A 21100-nucleotide genomic window follows, 5' to 3' on the forward strand; every position below is an offset into this window, starting at 1 on the left:
TAGCAGCTCATATGTTTTTGGTGCTGAATAATATTTCATAGTCTATATGTAACACAGTTTACCCATTCATCTACTGAAGGACATCTGGATTGCTTCCAAGTTTTGGCAATTATGAATAAAGTTGCTCTAAATATCTGTGTGCAGGTTTTTGTGTGGACATACATTTTCAACTTCTTAGGGTAAATACCAAGAAACATGTTTGCTGGATGATATGGTAAGAGTATGTTTAGTTTTATAAGAAACTCTCAAACTGTCTTCCAAAGTGGCTGTACCATTTTTCATTCCCACCAGCAATAAATAAGGGTTGCTCTTGCTCTTTGCCAGCATTTGGTGGTGTCAGTATACCTGATTTTGGCCGTTCTAATAGGTGTGTAGTCATAGCTCATTGTTTTAATTTATATTTCCCTGATGACATATAATGTGAACCATCTTTTAACATGCTATTTGCCGTCTGCATATCTTCTTTGGTAAGATATCTGTTAAAAAAGACTTTGGTCCAGGGCTGGCCCCGTGGCTGAGTGGTTAAGTTCGCGCGCTCCGCTGCAGGCGGCCCAGTGTTTCATTGGTTCGAATCCTGGGCGCAGACATGGCACTGCTCATCAGACCACGCTGAGGCAGCATCCCACATACCACAATTAGAAGAACCCACAATGAAGAATATACAACTATGTACCAGGGGGCTTTGGGGAGAAAAAGGAAATAATAAAATCTTTAAAAAAAAAAAAAAAGACTTTGGTCCATTTTTAAATAGAGAGTCTTTTGTTTTCTTATTGTTGACTTTTAAGAGTTCTTTAAATATTTTGGATAAGAATTTTTTTATCAGATGATCTTTTGCAAATATTTTCTCCCAGTCTGTGGCTTGTCTTCTAATATCTTGATATTGTCTTTTGCAGATGCAAAGTTTTAAATTTTAATGAAGTCTAACTTCTCAATTATTTCTTTCATGGATCGTCCCCAAGGCCAGAACTTTAATTAGATTCTTTGAAGTAAGAGAGTCCAAACTTTTCTAGTTCTAGAAAACTTTGCTCTGAGAGGATGTGGGCCTTAAATTTTGGAAGTCATCTTGAAATCTTGTGAGATTAGGAATAAATAGAAATACTGTTGAGCAGCAGAATTAGGGGCAAAGACAGACTGAGTTTTGATGAAAACATGAGGTCTTGAATCCATCCATAATAAAGTCAAATACCTCTAGCCTTTTCAATTTGTAGTCAAATATATCCCTGTTTTGTTTCAGACTGTTTGGACCAGAATTTTTCTCATCTGTGTTGAGGAAATCATATTCATAGTCCTAATGCTCTATTTTTTTGTATTTTTTTGTATATGATTAAATGACTGCCTGCCTCTTTCTCCCTCTGGTAAAATGAATTGCCATGTACCACTACTCCCTTTAAAAGTGGTCTGAATAATTCTAGCCAAGACACCAGCCACGTGGTTAGAGTAGTTCAGAGATTGGGGCCTGAGGGACTGACAAGATCTAGGTTCCCTGTTCTGTATAGCAGGATGCAGGAAAAGCAATTAAGGTGTGTCCTCGCTAATGTCGTTGAGAAAGAACTGAAAGTCAAAAGTTGGAAAAACTACATACAAATGCTAATTTCATAAAAAAACAGACAAGAGTAAGTGCAGGTGATAAAAATTCAAGAAGTCCACTAACCAGTGGCTACATTAGTGTGATTTTCTTCTTTCTTCTTCTATGGAGAGTGGCCAGGCCACCTTCAACGTGTAGTTATGATATATATCTAAATATACATAGCATATTTATATAATTACATAAGAAATGATTGATAGAAATTTAGATGGAATAGAGCAAATGTAGAATATTAGGATTGTAAAGCATAGTATCCTAATTTGTTTGACAAATAGGAAATCATAATATGGATGCAGATTTGTAATTGAAAGGGGATTATTAGGAAATTCCAATTAAAGAGGTGAAAATGGACTGGAGCTTATGAAACATTTTTTCTCTTTGTCTTTGGGCTTTTTACCTTTGTGATAAGTGAAGAACACTAATTTATTTTTTAAGTGTAAAAAATTTCATGAGTACAGCAGTAAAACTTTTTATTATTCAGGATAATACACTTTACTTCTTATAATGTAAAAAATAAAATCATTTGAGCTGTTTTTAGCATGACTTAATTTTGAACAAATAAACAAAATAGGTAAATATAAGTATATGCTGTATAATATAAATCTATATAAAATTCACAGTTAGATGCATTTGATTATGCAAAACAAAGCAAGACAAAACCACCAGAGGGCTTCTATTGAAAAACATAGTAAAAATAATATTCACATGCATTAAACATTGCAAACCATCTTAGTGTATGTCTTTTTAGACTAAGTAATGAAGCCATGAATGGTAATTGGAGAAAACAATTAGTCAACTCACCAATGTGCTGTTTATATGTCCTTGGCAACTTGCCACTCGACCTAAGGAGACTTTAGCCTTTATTTGAAGCTATTGCTATCCATGTATAAATGACAACAGAGCATATTTCACAATGGATTTTGATTTCCAAAGTTTTTTGGATTTTTTGGCATTCTTTGCTCAAATTCCACAGCAAAGATTCAGTTTAAAGCAGTTGCTTGTGTACTGAATATTTGAAATTAAGATACGAAGTTTTTCTTTAGTGAAAAAATTGAAATTATTTTGGGGTCATATAATTTTTATGCCGTAGAATGAAAATTATGTATAATTGTATGTTAGGACTTTTCATATTCTGTCTCAAAACATGGTGATTTCATAACTCATATCAGTTGGACCCTGGATTCAGATGAATGGTCTGGAGGGGATCAGATTTTTGAATAAGAAATCAGCATGAATAAGCTGAGTAATTAAAGATATTTTCAGTGAACAGCGAATACTCTTTTAACTAAATTGAAGTATTCATGAAAGAGTAGTGTAGCTAAGTCCAAATATACATATATATATATATATAAAAATTGTGGGGAATTGGGTAAGGTTAAGTACCAACTACTGAGTCCTTGAAGGGTTTTGGGTAGTGGTGAAATATACTGAATTAATTCTTAGGAATTAAGTCAATACTCATGTGAAGAATACAGTGAAGGTAAAAAGCCTGGGAGTTGGATGAGCTTATGAAGAAGGAGGCAATAGTGTTTGGAGACTGATTAGATGTGGTATATGAGGGAAAATACGAAGTCAAGACTGGGTTCAAACTTTCAAACCTGAGGAACAGGCAGAATTATAATACTATTGCTAGAAATTAGTCATTAAGCTAAACTAAGTGGATGAAATGGTTAGTTGTTTCTAGATGACAAGTTCCAATTTAAATACGAAATTAGAAGTGAACAGTATAGAGACTGAAATGTGCATGATGAGGCTGTTGGGATGCTGGACTGCACATGGCTCAGCAGAGAAGGAAAGGAATGGATCTGGATATAGTGAATTAACTCCAGAGAATGTTAGTTAAAACCCTGAGAGTAAACAGCACTTGGATTTTCTAGTGGAATCTTCCTTACTGATAATTTTCTTTTCCTCTTCTACAGAAGTAGCATGCCTGTTTTTTCTTTTAAGCATGAATTTCTGGCTGTATTGTGTGTAATCATTTATCCTAATGATAAATCAACAGGTTTCAGGAGGTTCAAATATTATTGCTATTTTGGGAGCAGAACATTTTGTCAAACAATAAAATTAGGAAGTACATAGAGTTTCTTTCTGATGGCCATTAAAACTTCCCTTGTCCACCAAGTTTCTTCGTATCATGATCAGCATTTAACACACAATTATCTGACTATCTTTACTGATATAACAGGCCATAAGCAAAGAAAAAAAATCATATCAATCAAAATTAGGCAGGCACATGACAAAGGGTTGACTTTTCTTTGTTGAAATATGGTTTGGCTCAAGATTGGTCGAGGTACTACTGGTTAGTGCAACAGGAGAAAACGTATTTCTAGAGAGGGAAGTATATGATAGAATTCCATTGTTACCAGCTCTTTCCAAATACACAATTGAGTGATCTTTGTCAGAAGGTGCTTGTCACCATTTTAGATGGAAAACCCAAAAAGTGCTTGGTTTTTAATAGCTGCATTTCTTAATCTGGGCATAGGCTATAAAGAAGATCATCGTATATATGATCAAAACAAGTAAGTGACAATATAATCTCAAATAGATGACCACTAAATGGAAAAATGGACTGATTTGAGGTGGCCAGCAGTAAGATAATTTGTAGTTAAATGGCAAATAGGGATCAAGAGAATAGGTAAACTTATAGTAGTCAGCTAATAAATTATAGCCCTGGAAGAACCAATTTGACTAGATTAGATAATGATCACTGATGTAAATGTATTAATAGCAGGTAATATATGCATAGGAAATTCATGAAGTTTTAAAAGGACTTTAGGAAAGAAAAAAATAGAAATCATATTGAAAAGCTTCATCCAAAATATTTAGTAGGATTAATGTTGTAATAACATAACAAATTTATGTCTTTTTAACAAAAATTTTTTCGTATACTATTTTCACTGGCTGCTTCTTTCTTTTTCTTTTTGTTTTAATTAATCCTTCTTTTGATATTCTTTGGATGAAACCTACAAAAGGAATAGAAACAAATTTATGCATGATAAAGTAACATAATAAAACATTTTATCTAAAATTTCCTCAAATTATCTTTTGTTACAAACAAAAAAAATGAATAATTAAAAGCCTTTAATTTGTCTATGTTTAGAAGAACCTATTTCTAAGGAAGTCACTTTGTTTACATAAGAGTTAGCAAAAATGGACAAGCATGTTGTTGATTTTTATTATTTATCTTCAGTCAAAAATTCAAGCTCATTTTATTAAAAAGTGGACATGTGGCTCTATGTGGCTAGTGGAATTATAGATAATTTTTATTTACATATAAATACTCTTCTATAAACATGCATCATTTTTATACTCAGCAGAAAATCAATAAAGGCATTAAAATTTTGTGTATTATAAAAAAGTGTAAAGATATTTTGGTATAATTCTTTAAAATGAAAACATAGTATGTAAATATTAAAACAATAAAATGTTGATTTGTTTGAAATTAATTCTTTTTCTATGAAAACACATTAAGAGGAATTGCAGCTTACATATCCAGCAATATTATCTAAATGTAATTGAAAAGTGGACATTTATTAGCTAAATCATAATATTTTGTTTCTTATAATAAATAGAACCAATTTCAGGATATTTTTCTAGATTAAAATTCATTCAGGATTTTAATACAATTATCATCTTAAACACTAGTGAATTAATAATCTGAAGAATGTCTTCTATACCTTTCTTACAAGCCTTAAGACATGCTCTTTTAGAAGTAAAATTGTTTTCATTCCCTCCACATCCACTGTACTTAAATGGGCGGCATTTCCCAATAATTGAATTGTAGTAGAATCTGCTTTCATTGGCTTGACACAATCCTCTGTCCGCTGGGGTCAGACACCAGGAGGGGCCATAAAATTCTAAGAACATCAAGAAAACATGGTAAGTCACTTAGGATAATTAATCTAAGACTTTAATATTATTGTTTATAGATTAGTCTTGTGGAGTGTTTATGTAAAACAGTAATCTGCATGAATAAAAGTAGTACTCAGTAAAATTCATGCATTTTGATTCCATGAAAAGGCTCAACCAATCTCCAAGTGTCCAATAAATTAAAAAGTAGATACATTTGCTAAAGAGAAGTGCTATGATTACTCTTTCTATGAAAAAACTAGCTGTACATAATAAAACCACTATTCAACAATTTGACTTCTGAAAATTTGTTAACCATATGCATTAAAAAAACTGTCAATGTTTACATATTGTTTGTTCGTGAATGTTCAACTTTGGAAAAAATAGCGCCGATGAACAAAATCTTTATTCTTTGTACAGCACAAATACTGAAGCTGAGGAAGTGTGTCTTCTCTTGACTAAAAAAGTGCTGAATGATGTAACAAAATCACAATTTAAAGTTCAGGGATCTAGATGTAGCAAATTCTAACTTTAAGCTTCAGAGAAGGAGCCAAGAAGAAATGGTTTGACTTAGTTATAAAGTTTTCTCATAAATTGAAGCATTGGTTTTAGATGAGTTAGACGTTTTTGCAAAGGAAGGAATATTGCTAAAGCCAGTAAAATAAAACACTTACAGGTTTAAACCAGAGAGACAAGCTGGTCTGTCAATGGGACCAAGCGCTTTCAAAAATAGAAGAAAGAGATGCAACTAGAGTAATAAAAGGAACACTCATTTCCTTAAGGCAAAGCAGAGAAATAGATTCAGCCCAGTGGTTGTTTTTAGCTCCTTTGGGAATTCCTGTCAGTGAGGGGAAGCTGGTCCCCTTTAGTAGCAAAGCTAAACTGCTTGATATTAGTAAACCCATATTGCAGATATGTTGGTGGACGGTGAGAAATCAGTATAGGAAAACTTTAGTGGCTTTGCCAAAGCATGAGATGTGGGACAGCAAATGCAGACAAAGAGAATTTGCTAAATATTCAACATTGGCACAAAATAGAACTTTGAGGAATCCAATAGCCAACGAGGGTAAATAAGTTGAGCTGAAAGCAAGAAATGATCTGATGGCAAGCGAACCCCAGATGAACAGACTGTAAAAGGAAAGAAATAAAATAAAACAATTTTGGAAAAAATGAGTAAAATATTAAATTGATACACACATTTTACCACCTCTTGCTTTCTAGATATTTAAAAAAAGATTAGAGTGTCTTGATATAACAGCTCATGTGATAAAGAAACTCTGGAAAATAGGAGTGGGAATAATATGGGAGCAATATATGAGCAGATATTTTATAACGGTGATATTCTGTCAAAGTTCAAGAACTGTAATCACGTAAAGAATAGTAAATTTTATTTAGGTTTTTGACTAGGTCTATAAATATTGTGATTTTAAAAGCAACTCCTAGGATCTGTAAAACTGAAACATTATTCAAAATCATGTAGTGTAGTTTACGTTTTACCTTATCCTATTTGGGGGTTATAGTGCATGATTATTGCCATCAGAAATCAAAATTAAAATATATTTGGTGAGAATGTGTGCTTAACTTTCCATAAAAGGTTGAAATCTCCTCTTACCAACAGTGGTTTGTGTAAGAGGAATTTTCTGACAATCTAGAAGAGATACGCTTTAACAGCCCAACTATTGTGCAAACGTTCCCAATGCGTGTGCTATGGATTCTCATCAGCCCACAGCCTAGAGTATGAGATGGTTATTAATTGCCACCGCTTCCATCTCCATGAACTTCCAAAGTCATCACTTATGTTCAGAAATAAAAGAACTACCCCACAAGCAATTAGTCTGATTTGAGAAACAGAGGAAATTGTTATTTTTTTTATTCTCAACAAACACCCACGGATATTTTATAGTAGATGTGTATGATGAAATGATATGACTTTATATCAATTTTACTTTAGCATTTTGTACACAAGATATATTAGCCCACAGTAAGTTGCAGATAATATGTGTGGATGTACATATAAGTTGGACACTTCTTTACAAATGGTAGTTACTATGTCTCAATAGCAATGCCCTACCTAAAGTTCCTTATTCCAGGACAGAGAGAGTTTTCTGATGACATGGGGTAAACTCATTCTTCTTTTCCCCTAACATACAACTTACAGTAAACCTGGCCCCATAACAAAATCAAGGCTATTTCAAAGTGAGGGCAAGTTAGCCTGCTTCATCTTGGGCTACAGTTCCTAAACTGGAGGTAACAAGAGAGGAGCCTCTATTATCATGGGCCAGGAGCCTGGAACATGAGGTAAAAGCTAGAACCAAAATGGGCCTCTCCAATGGGATCCAAAACCATGGTCAATACACTACAGGTTTGGGGGGAGATATACTTTAGCTTCTGTCTTTCTTTAGCCACCAAGTCTTCCAACAATGTCTGCCACTGACCAAATCTACTCAGAAGCCAAGGGAAAGGTTTCCTATAATATGGGACAGGGCAAGAGGAAGGTATAGGATTGGTTTGAGAGCAGACGGTTGACCAGCACAGATGACATCAGAAAGAGTTTCACTACCAGTTAAATTGATCAAGGCATCAGACTGCCTCTGCTGGAAACTCTTTGTGACTTCTGGCATGCTGCTCCCACAGCCTGGGATCTGGTGTGCGGACGTGAATTGTCCCTCTTACCAGATACTTGCCCCTGCTCAGGCAGTGTGTGTTCCTGACTGCCCTGATGACAGTTGTTTGTCTATCCCTCTTTGTTCGCCCTGATTTTAATCACTATCTACACAGATCATCAAACACAACTTCACCTTTGACCCAGATCAGTATTGAGGTTCTTAACACTAGAAATAAGAATATTTTGATGGTTAAAATTTAAAATTAATCACTAAGGATGTTGTATTATATGTACTTAACATTTAAAAGTTTTTAATAAAGAAATAAATTATTACTAGTTGGGGGGGGGTCTTTATAAGGCCATTGCTCTTCAGAAAATGAATTATACCTGTAAACTAATCCGTTTCTCCTAAAATCATTTTAACTCTAAACAGGAAGACTATCATTGGGTGTCTCTAGCATAAACAACAGTAGAATTAAATGATGAAGCAGATGTCTTCTCAAGGACATTTTAGCTCTAAGATTTTTTGAGTCTTTAATTATCGTCTGGTTCAATCTCCAAAGGTAACGAAATAAAAATTTTTTATACCCCAGGACGAAATGAGATAAGCTTGACTGTTTTCAATTAACATATTTATTCTAGATAAACATAGGCACTCACCTATTCAAAATCCAGACTTTGAAATCTACAATGAAAGAAAATATAAAGGTTTTGAAGTGGTTGCACAATGTGATTTTTTTGGTTTAGATTATTGACAGAAATTTAAGATAGAACAAAAGACACTAACCTGACTTCTGTTTGTTTTCCAAAGGGAATTTAATAACCAAATGGATTCTGTCTCGATCTCGCCATTAATAACAAGTTGGATAGCTTCCATTTAGAGGGTCTATGATAAGGTGTCAGAATTCAGGATCCACTTATTTTCTGCCAGGAGCTGCCATGATCTAGTAGGCCTGCTAAACTGTAGGTGGCACTTCAAAGTCAGTTTTATGTGTAAAGTGGTTTATATAATTTTTCTTTGAAACTTATACAGTAAACTTTGAATTTTATACTCACTTTGAATCTTTACTATGGTGTCTTTCTTCTTCTTCCCATTTTACATGCCCATTTAGGCTTTTATTTTACCAATCAAATAAGGTTTCAGAACCACCTCATGACTTGTGGAGTAAATTATTTTTTTTCTTCTGAGACCATTTTAGGGAATTGAATAACAAATATTTCCTTTGAATAACAAATTTCATTTTTCCCCATAATTTCGTAGTGAAGAAAAATAAAAATTTTTATTTTCTAATTACAAATTATCATTGTAAAATGTTCAAATAATACAAAAGTAAAGCAAATATAATGCAAAAGTTCTCCATAATTTAATCCTTGCCCTTTAATCACTATCAGTGCTTTGGCCTTTATCTTCCCTCAAACTGTTTGCATATGCAGACATGTATTTGTATACTCCTCTGTGTCGTATTACTATACTTGGTAACATTTTGTGGCTATGTTTCCACATTTGCTCATACATATGCCTCCTTCTTTTTAATTTTATTTTTTGAATTGAGTACAGTATGTTCAGTCAATCCATGTCTTGTGTATATATAGATTACTTCTATTTTTTCAATTCTGGACAATAGATCATGAACATCCTTATACATTGGTTCAGATATTTCTAGAAGAGATATTTCTAAAATTAGAACTGTACAAAAGTTATATTCAATGTATAATTTGGTAGATGCTGCTGAATACTCAACTAAAAGTTTATATAAATTTATATTTCTACATGTGCCTTAAGTTTAAAAGTGCCTAAACATTATTTAACAAAACGTGGACCTTAATCCAATGCATTTATTTACTATTCATTGCTTTTTCCTCTCCTAATACCCACAAAAGTGGAAGGGTACTAGTAACTGCTCAGAGCTCCCCAAATATTCTACTAAATATAATTTACATAGAATCTAAGATACATTTGATTTTAAGACCCAACATTATCTTATGTACTGCTTATAAAGAAAGAAAAAAACACAATTACACTATTATACACTATCAGTTGTAAGCTTCATCATGGTTTAAACAATGTTAAAATGTGGAAAAATATGCATCTTAGAAACAATAAAATATGATAATTTATCTTTTTTGTGTCAACACACTGAAACACGTACATACATACAAACACACACAAATAGGAAGGGAAATGATATATGCTACCCGTTGGGCAAAAAGCTGAGAGGGAATGCAATCAGATGGCAAGATGATTCCTAGAGAGAGATTTTTAGCAGGTAGCAAGCTTAGCAGTTTGCTAGGTTACAATTCTACAAAATAATTCCTTTATGCTGAGCTTACTGTATCCTGCTGGGATCCTCTAGAAGCTACTTCCAGTCTTCTATTTTATTTACTTCATGATGAGTTGGAAAACGAAAATAGCAAAGAAATATTAAAAGGATACGCTAGAATGTTGACAGTGATTGTATGTAATGCAAATATGGCTGATTTTCTTTTCTATGTTTTTCAATTTGTCTGCAATTATAATATTCAAATTATATAATAAAATACATAATAAATATTAGAAATAATATTATATAGTAAAAATATTTTTAGAGTGATCCCAGTGTCCTGGGGTCATGCAGAAAGTCCAGAGATTGGAAGCTGTTTCTGACTGGGAATGGAAAGTAAACCTATCAGCTGTAAGTGTACTATATATAGATAATAAGTCTGTACTACTGGAAAAGCCTGTGTCTCCATTCACTACCAAGGGAGAAGCGGTGTTAAGTGAGCAGAAACTGGCATTCCATAGAAGAGAAAAGAGAGCAGGGAATGGGAAAATGAGCGCTGTGAAACATTTTTTTTCTATGTGTACTGGGCCACTTTGCTGAGTGTGAAATGTAGAAGGTAGGCTGCCAGGGCGCTGGAAACTAAAAGATCGTGTGGAAACAGACTGCAGGAAACCTTACCCAGGCACGGAAGCCTCCACATATTGAAAAGGAAAAGAGAAATTGGGTAGATATTTATTGGGTTGCACTTCTTTGCCTAGATACTGCCTAATCCATGGGCAGAGTTCACAAAGTTATCTTCATCCAGAGATTTTTTCTAAATAAAGCCACCAATAAAGAAAGCCATGGTAAAATTGAAAATCATGAAACTTATGAGTATAATTTATTCTATGATAATTATGTCTTATAATGTTTTAGAAAAACTTTTCTTCATGTCATATCTGCAAAGTTGAAAACTCTACACGATTTTAGTAAAAAGTGAAAATTAAAGTTTATTTAGTCCCTTGATCAGCTTTTAAGGAAGGATGAGATTTTGATACACTGAGGAGATAGAGGGAACTATGGGTGAAGGAAAGCACAAAGGTCAGAACATTCCTGGTTTTGGGGGGGTACTCTGCAAACTCTGGGCTATCTGAAGAACAGAGTGCATGGAGAGTCCAGTGGGATGCAAAGCTGGAAAAGTAGATTTAGGCCAAATAAAGAAGGTCTTTGAATGCTACTATATTTGGATTTATGATGTAGACATTAATACACCACTGAAAGTACTGAAGGATGAAGGACACAAGTTCTGTTCTTTCTTGGTTCGTGAAGCAAACTCAACCAGGCATGGGTTGGTTGAATCCACTAGGAGACGTGCAATAGAGGCGAATATAAGGTGACCCTAACTCCCTAACTAAAGCAGTTACAGTGGGAATAGCTGAAATTAAGCACCAGATTGAATGTGGGCAAGGGAGACAGACACTTAGAGGGAGGATAATTGAAATATTTCTAGACTAGTTGACTTACAAGATGCAATATTTTTTTAATTTATTATGAAACATAATTATAATAGAAACTACAGTCATGATAGTTTCATAAGTTGCAATTTTAGCATGGCTTTCTTTCATTGTGGCTTTACATAGAAAAATCCCTGAATGAAGATGAAATTGTGAACTAAGCCCGTGGATCAGCCAGCATCTAGGCAAACAGGTCCAAGATGTTAGATCGAAGATAGAACCCAGGTTTTGAGAAGACAGAAAATTTTAATTTTGACTTCAATGGAAGAACAATATCATGATTAATTCTGTACTTCAGTGGAAGTACAACATCATGACTCCATCCTACCATAACACTTGTGCAGGTCTGTGTCTGAGCAGGTAACATAGCCATTGAAATCATCTATGTGTCTATCTCCTTCCCTGATTTCAGACATGCCTGTAAGGACAACAACACCCTCTTTATTCTTCTCAGACTCCCAGTGTCCATGACAATTCTTGTTTTGTAGGAGGCACCCAATATTTATTGAACTGAACTGAAATTAAGAAGAATAACACATCTGTACCTCAGGTCATAAGACAAAGTTGGAAACAGGTTTGCAAGTCCTCTGTTTAGAGATAAGATCCAAAGACAGAAAACATGTATTAGTAGTTTATAATTATGTTTGAATTTTACAAGTGCTTTATGTTATTTCAGGTAATCATAGTATTAAGTAAAAATGAGGATATTTCAGATCAAGGTTACGGACTTTAGTTTCACTAAAAAATTATCACTAATAAAATGTATACAAATAATTTCCCTGATTATTTATTTTTTTCCTGCTGTAAACTTCTGTTGACATGGGTGATCATCATAAATATCATAAAAAACCCTCAAATATTAATACTTTTGAGCTCTTATTGAGTACTAAACACTGGGTTAAGAATTTTATATATGTCATCACAATCTTCACAAAAATTTTCAGAGATATTACTCTCTGCATATAACAAATGAGGAACCCAAGGCTAAGAGTTGTGTAATTTGTTTCAAGGCCACAGAGAGAGTTGACAAACAGCAGAAGTGGAATTGAAACCCACATCTTTCTGCTCATAAAGCTAATGCTCTTAACCACTATGCTATGTCATTTGAAAATTAACTAGAAAATAAAAATAACTGAGCAAAGATATTTTAATAATTATCAGATAAAGTTGTCACATCTTCTCCTTTATATCTGATCCCAAAATTATCTCTTCTTTCCAACTCAGGTTCAGAATGTCTTAGACGCTTCCCTCCCTCAGTTACATGCATCGAGTTAGAGTTTCCCAAGTCTGAACAGGACAAAGATCTAACCAAAATAGGTCATCAAACAAGGAAGCTGGAAACAGTCTTGGGAGTAACTGTTCTGAGCCAAACCGTATTCAGTACTCCAACATTTGAAGGCAAGAATTACTGGGTTACCATGTTCAACATGGACTGATTCTACAAATCACAGACCAAAGTTCCAGGCTTTACTGCACTCTGTGATCATGTTTGTACTGGCCAGCCAGATCCATTTAATGGCATTAGGTTGTGATAGACAACTAGAAACCTCATTCTGCTCTGTCCCTAGAAAGATAGAGTTGAGATTTTCCTAACCAAGACATTTTATATCAATGCTTTTCAAATTCATTCCTGCAAAGATTGTCCAGTATTCAAATAGCAAAAGGGCAGTCAGAGAATTACACAGGACACAGAGCAGCAGTTTTTCTATCCTATTCCAACCACATTCCTAACTTGCCCTTAGCAGTCAATACCAAATTCATATTATAATAGAGATTTTTACCTTTAGCAAAAAGCACGTGCCATCAAATTACTATTATTAATTTAGTAGTTTGTATTTTGTATTATATTCATTTGTGAATAAGTTTTGATATAGTTTTCAAGCAGTCACATGCGTAGTTTATTCCTACTATTTTACTTGTTCATGTAAAATTAATGTCATTCAAAATAATTTGGCTTACAAATTGGAAGTCTGTGATTTTTCTCTTTTAAATGTATCTGTATATTATTCAAGTTTTAGAAACACTTCCCTGGAGGAATCTTACGACTGACGTAAAAAATTCATCCTTGTTAAAACCAGAGATGGGTCCAGGAAGAAAGGGATTAGCAAAAGCAGTCCGTGGTCACCAGGGTGACTTATTTGAATGGCAGCAATCTTGGCAGAAATGAAGTGCTACATTTTTGTTTCTCACCAGCTCTCCTGCCAGGAAGTAGGAGGTCTGATGGATTCTCTCTACACATTACTATCTATTTTTGGAAAGCCAGCTTGTCAGAAAATCAACATATGAGGAACCAGATTCACCATGCAGGCATATTTAGACTATCAGAGAAGGTTCTATGCTTCTTGGTTTGAAAATACGTTATGAAAAACAAGATACTTCTTTGGGACTATGGAAGTGGGTTGTTGATGAATTAGGGTTTTTCAGAATTGTTGATGGTGCTAGTGATTAACCATGGTATGCTGCTAAGTGTGTAACTCTATAGTTGATGGGGGATATTTTCTTTCCAGAAAATTTCCATGGTTGTGATATTCTTCTATATGTAATCATAGCTTCAACAAGAGGCCAAATAGGTAACAATATTCTCTTGCGAATCTGTAAATGACTATATCAGGGATGGTGTTTGGCTGACAATCAGGCAATTTGTCAGCATAACACCTCCTTTAGAGGGCCAATAATAACAAAAAAATTTTAAAAAGAAGTGTACGTATGCATGTGTGTGTGTGATGTGTGTGTGTGTATATATATGTTTTTCCTTTCTTCCTATTTTTTTCACGTATATATGGCATCTAGCCACTAGATCATACATTGAATACAGTCAGGAAAGAGAGAGAGCTCCAAGCACCCAGATGGTCTTCAGAATGACATCCAATCATTTTCCCTTGACCTGGAGGCTGCCGGGAAGCAATGAGGAACTAGGTCAGGTAGATTGGTCTTCCTTTTCTCAGTCCGAAAGCAAGTATCAGATTGGGTTGGCAGTAGGGTTTTGAAGTCTATTCAAAGATTTTTTTTTTTCCCAAAATATCATAAAGCTGATGTAGTCCCAAGACAGCTATTAAAGTTGATACATAGAAGCGAAGGGAACTATAACAATCAAGAAAATAACTCACCTTTTTCGTGAATGGCTCAGGTCCACTCAAAAGGCCCATAACCAGTATGAACATTTGAGAACATTAATTTTTGTTTGCTAGTTAGGCATTTACCAATGAGATATATTGAGAGGAAAATATTAACTCTATGCATGGAAATATTAAAACTTTATTAATTGTATGCTATCAAAGGCATCACATATACCATATAAATATTAAAGAAATGTCAAAGCACAAACATTAACATATGCGTAAAACGCTACCTAATCCTAAAATGAACATGGATGCATGAATGAAGAAGGCATTCAGAAAGACTTGGTAAGTATGATCCGCATTCTTCCAACCATCATTTGTTCTTTCTTTTGTAACTGTGGATCACAAAATTAATAAAAAACGTAAGTCATCTGTCTTGTGCCTAAGACTGTGTGAGACGCTGGAGGAGGGGAGTTCTACAAAATATATAATACCTGGTCTCTTTCCTAAAAAACTTGTAATCTAGTCAGTGCGACAGAGCTAACACAACATCAAATAATCTAAGTATCAAACGAATCAAACCAGGAAGCCAGGAGACAGAGAGAGGAAGACTTCCCTGTGGCGGTGAAAAGGCAGCTTAGATAAGATGAGGACGGCCAGGGGATTTTAGGTGGGAGAAACCACACAAAACATCATGTGGAATGAGAATGGATAATTTGTATTTGGTAATAATGAACAGTGGATAATTTGTGTTTAATGACAATGTCTATTCAGAATGGACAAAGAAAATTCCTGTTTAAAGGATGGTGAGACAAAATCTGGAACAGGTAGAGGGCTGACAGATGTTGCCGACAAATTTAAGTCAAGTGGATGAGACTAAATGAACACAGAGAAAGAATGTTTCCATTAAGTTTTTAAAAAATTTTTCTCTAAAGCAAGAGAGAGATATAAACTTGTTTGATTAAAGATAGTCTGACCCAAACACGATGGATGTATGGGAGTAGGACAGTGACGTCAAAAAGATCATATCTGATACATGTCATATATGACTCTCTCATCCTCTGTCTCTCTTTCTACACACATATATACATACATATATTTTGACTTATGTTTGATATCTGACTATATATATTAATAATATATGTATATAGTATATCTGAGTTATATCTGATCTCTGTGATATTTATCGTCTATCTTTTTTCTCTCTCTCTCCCTCTCTCCTCTTCTCCCCCCTCCTCTATATCTATCATCAATCATCTATGTATCTATTGTCTATACCACATGGTTTGCCTGAGCCAGTATTAGTTCATGCTTATTTTTTTGGTATACCATGTCCCAACATATATGTGATTTTTAAAAAGTTGAAATAGTTTTTAAATAAAACTATTTTACATATCCATCAAATTAAAAATCCAACTTTCTGTCTATACATATATATTTAGAATAGATAATTTTTTAGCATCCCCCTTTTATTTTCATTAGTGCCCCAGTTTGGCTGATAAATGATCGTTGAGTTAATCTAAACATGAAGGATTGATAGTCTGAACAAAACAGGTGAGACTGAAAATGGAGAAGACAGGAATGGATATTTTGTCAGAAAAAAACAATAGAATTTAAGGACTGACTAGAAGAAGAGAAGTGATCAAAGGACGTTACAAAATGCTAAAGCTGGAATAATCGAAAAAATAGTGGCAACACTCTGAAAGTTTGGAAAGCTGGAAATATTGAAAAAGAGAAAAATTATATAAGTAAAGTTCTTTTGGCTTCAAAGCCCCATGATTGTTCTGCATGTCAGTATTCTCAGCCTGTTTCTAGTAAACACATTTGAACTGTTGAAATTTCCATATATCTATTAACTTAGTTCTATTGTATATTCTCTTTTAAGGGCTTATTGTAATTTTGTGACTATGTTTGTACTGATGCCTTTATCTGAATAATTAGAGATTTTATAAGTGTCTGAAACATGAACTTCTCCTGCAAATGGGAACTTACAAAGAGTTGTTTGACAGATGAGAAACCAAGCGCTGGGAAGTGAAGCGTATTGCTCTGAAGCATGTGGGTCATAATAACAAATAATAACACTTCTATAGCGCTGACTAGGTATCAGGCACTGTCCTAAGCAAGCTATGCATACAGACTGATTTCACCTCGCAACAAAACTGATGAGGTAAGTACTACGTTATTACCATCCTCACTTTACAATAGGAAAATGAGGTTCAGAGAGGTTAAGAAGTATTATAAGATTGCACAGCTGGTAAGTGGATGAACTGGGACTTGAGCCCAAGTCTTCAGGGCCAGAGTCTTTTCTCTCAGCTGCTATATTATAATGCCAACCACAGGGGGGACATCAAGAAGAACCAATTATGGTAGTCTTTCATTTTGAAGATTATGCACAGAACTGCACACATTTAGAGAGATTGTTTCAGAATTACTTCTGTCACACGTGGTGAGAACAAACATTTATTGAAGCTACATGGATATGCTCATAATTCAGCCAATCAAACTCAAATAATTTGCTCTTGTTCACAGGGACATGCTTACAAAACATTTTATAAAAATTTATTTAAGGAAGAGTAAGGCTCAATCTTAGAGATCATCAAAGTAGTCTACTAATATAGAAATATGGAGATGAAAGGGAGAAAATTAAACCCCAACTGTGCATTCAATAAGCATTCAAATATCTTGAGTCAAGAAGGCTCATTGGAAAAAATATATTCTCAAGCTCATTTGCAACATTATGGTAGTTAAGAATGAATAATAATTTTTAAAAATTACCAAACCATTTTCTAGTAACATTGAACAAAACTTCTAAAATGCTTTTCTAGTATCATCATGAAGAGAAACATATATTTACAAAATATATTTATATATATTTCACTTAAGAACAGTAATACAATCTAGCTGTATTTTTGAAATATTCAAATACTCTACCTAAGGATTGTTACTTAATGGAAAGAATTTTAAGAGAATGCTATTCTATTTGTGTGGTGGGCATGCTGTCATTCCTGCAAACTGAATTGGAACCTTAAAGAATTTACATCTTTGCAAAAGATGCTAATACCCACAGAGAACCTTACATATTGGCTAAAACCTTGAACAAGGTCTCACACAAACATAAAGCTGTATTTTCTTAAATTATAATAGAACATAGTAATATAATTGCAAGCAGTGACAGATATAATTATTTTTGAGCTGGAATATCGAGTGTCTTCACAGACCTGAGCAATGCCCTTTGATGGAGTGGGGAATGGATTAGGTATAGGTATAGGAAGAGTGGGGCACAATTTCCTTTCTATACTCTGTCATCTATATGGGGTGGAGGAGGGATAATCTAGGTCTTAGATAGCAGAGAAAGAGACGCTGTATGCCCACCTTTCACAATTTGGATGGGGTGAATACGGGATCATGTCGGTCTTTTGAAGAGTGGAGGCAGGGCTTCATTGTCACTTGATGCTTAAGCCAGCCTTTGTATCGAACTTCTCATAGTAGTTATTGCAACATTATTTCATGTTTTCAATTAGGAACGTTACAAAAGAATAAGAAAAGAATGCTCCAAAAAAAGGAGGAAAAGGGATCAAATTGGCTAAAGGAATTTAGACTTTGAGGCAAATATATACAATAAAAAAATAAAATAGTTTTAGACGAATAAAGGAGACCAGTGGTCCTAATTTTAAATGCAGATCACTATGAATTATTCCTTAAATGCCTCTTGCTTTAAAGAAAAATCCTCTTAATCTGTTTTCCTTTAAATTCATGTTGTGAACTTTCACTGCTTCCTTAGTTAATAATTTACTCTTATGACCGTTAATTTACTTATTACACTTTTTAGTGTGTATTTGCATAAAAACTTAGGACATATATCAGTATTTAAAACATTTACTTTCTCACATGTATGCTCTTTATTTCCCCCCTTGCTATTTTGGTATTATGCCTGTAAAAATCATGAGTTTTGTACTTCATAAAAGTTCAAGGCAAAACCACCCCCTAACCTACTATACTCATTTTACTGATAAATGACTGAAGATCTCTATTGGGATTAGTAAAGTAACCCAAATAAAAAATGTTGAAACATATTGAAAACTGATTTCATGCATTTCTTTTATTTGTAGATATATTGTTATATCTCATCTGCCTTTAAACTCATTAATAAATTTGCCATTCTAAACTTTCCCCTCTTCCACAGCAATAAGATTGAGCATGCTTTTCAACATATGATATTTAACTAGTTAAACAAAATGTCACTGAAAGACACAGGGCTGGAAGGGCACGAAGAAACAATGCAATGAAATTACTTAATTTTACAGATAAAAAAATCAGAACTACAAAGATACTATCATTATTACAAACAAAGTAGTGTTTAAAAATGAGACTCAAATTCATCTGGTTTGAATTCACTGCTCTAATTATAGAATCTAAGGATCTCAAGGCACTTTGAAGACACCATATTGTCCAAGTCCCACTGAAACTTTGCATGCCCTCTGTGACATCTCAGCTGCTATTAGAACACAGCTTGAATGCCTAAAATTTAGGGAATTTAATCCCTGAGGCACCCATTCCTTTTTGAAGTTCTCATATTAAAAATAAACACTTTACAGAAAGAAATTTGTACTTTAGATTTCATATGTGCAGCGTGATTCTTAGGTTGGGCTGATGGAGATAAGAAGGAAGGATGGGGATGTGGTAGTGGCAGTGGGGATTAAAATGGAGAGGACTGAGGCACGTACAATACTCAATTCTTCCTTCCATGATAGTGTTTCAAGTCCTGAGAGCATATATAATGTTCCCTCTAAGATCTCATGCCTCCTTACACTTTCCAGTGCTTCTATAAACATGTTTCCAGTTCTCTTTGTGACTTCTAAGGTATGGCATTCAGGGCTGAAGCAAGTCCCACAGGCATGATCAGGTCAGTGTGTGACTAAGCCAGACACCTACATCCTTCATTCTAAATAAATCATAGCCAACATTTGCAGTACTTTATAATCCAGCTGGGCACATGTGCTTATTTACTTGTTGTAAAGGGAGAAACTCAAAGACATTCTGATTCTGAACCCCATCTGATGCTGACACATGGCCAGGGTGGAGAATCTCTGGTCCAGACACAAAGATCTCCTTTTACCCTCAGGTTGCAATTTTAATAGTCACAGAACTCTTTCAATTCATGCCAAGTTCACATTTAACACTTTCACATGGACTGCCTCTAATGAGAATCTTCAACTCCTCTATGAACACATGTGGTTTTTAAAATTTAGGTAGGACCTTACATTTATCCTGTTAACTTTCAGATTTTCAGGTTGTTTCTAACTGCCTAGATATTTGTGGTTTCTGGTTATGTTTTCCAAATTTTTCAGTATTTTCCCAGCTCTCCATTTTTGTGAGCATATTTCTTGTATGTTTATTTAAATTTGATAAGTATGTTGACAGAGTAGAACCCAGAAAAGGGTTCTGCAGAAGCCCAAAAGAAAATTCCCTTTAGTGTGACATAACCTTTGGGGATAGTTACTCAACAAATTCCTAATCTGCCTTGTGACTGACACCAGAGACCACGCCCAATGCCATGCTCAGTTTAAGAGTGCCTTAGACTGCCCATGGCACACTGCTGCTATTATAGTGATTTACCCTCAGACACTGAGGCTGACGTTCCTAGCATTATTTTATACAATGAATTTGGCATAGAGATAAATATCATATGAAAGTTTTCATGTGATACGTAATTAAAAGCCTACTTCAAAGCATACTGTAAATAGATTAGGAAAATTGTCACTTTTATGAGATCAAATGCCTTAAACATTTTGAATCTCAGTATTTCAACACATTTTTTATTAAATACAAACAGGTATAATTTTTTTTAAAGCACAGTTCTAATACACATTCCACTTCTATTGTTACCGTGGTAATATTTCTCTGGCAGCAATTTAAAAAAATGAGATTCTTACCCCAAAAGTTGGGAACCTTGGTAGGCTGGGGAGTCAAGGAGTCATTATTCACAGCATTAATCTGGGTTCTATGATCATCCACCTGGAAATCATTCACTGGAAAAAATATAGCCAGTTAAAATAGACATTGTCGCAAGCTTGTAATTGTACACATAAAGCAAAGCACAGCAGTTGTGTGAAGAAAGGTAGACTTCTAGAAATTTTACTCACTTTGCTATGCTAAATTAGTAAACAGTGAATCTTTAAAAACATATGATATATATAAGATAATATTATGTATATGATAAGATAATATTTCCCCCAGTAACTTTGCGG

At 34.3% G+C, this 21100-nt stretch overlaps 1 protein-coding gene across 5 annotated transcripts in view; it reads right to left on the minus strand.

Moving 5' to 3' along the window:
• Window positions 1-4384: 4384 nt before the first annotated feature.
• TFPI (tissue factor pathway inhibitor) overlaps window positions 4385-21100 on the minus strand; it is a 76078-nt gene continuing 59362 nt past the window's right edge. For 2 of the 5 annotated variants that reach the window (XM_014732571.3, XM_070242043.1), the window contains exons 6-8: window positions 20786-20881; window positions 5263-5442; window positions 4385-4548 (exon numbers count right to left, since the gene is read on the minus strand). In XM_014732571.3, coding sequence (XP_014588057.1) covers window positions 4442-4548; window positions 5263-5442; window positions 20786-20881 — 383 coding nt within the window. In that variant the 3' untranslated portion in view covers window positions 4385-4441. Of the gene's footprint in view, window positions 4549-5262; window positions 5443-8699; window positions 8725-15028; window positions 15248-20785; window positions 20882-21100 lie in introns of those variants that run through there. The other 3 variants (XM_005601627.4, XM_070242044.1, XR_001378769.3) reach the window with 2 other exon arrangements.

Source organism: Equus caballus, chromosome 18 (assembly GCF_041296265.1).
Source record: "Equus caballus isolate H_3958 breed thoroughbred chromosome 18, TB-T2T, whole genome shotgun sequence".
NCBI classification, from domain to species: Eukaryota; Metazoa; Chordata; class Mammalia; order Perissodactyla; family Equidae; genus Equus; species Equus caballus.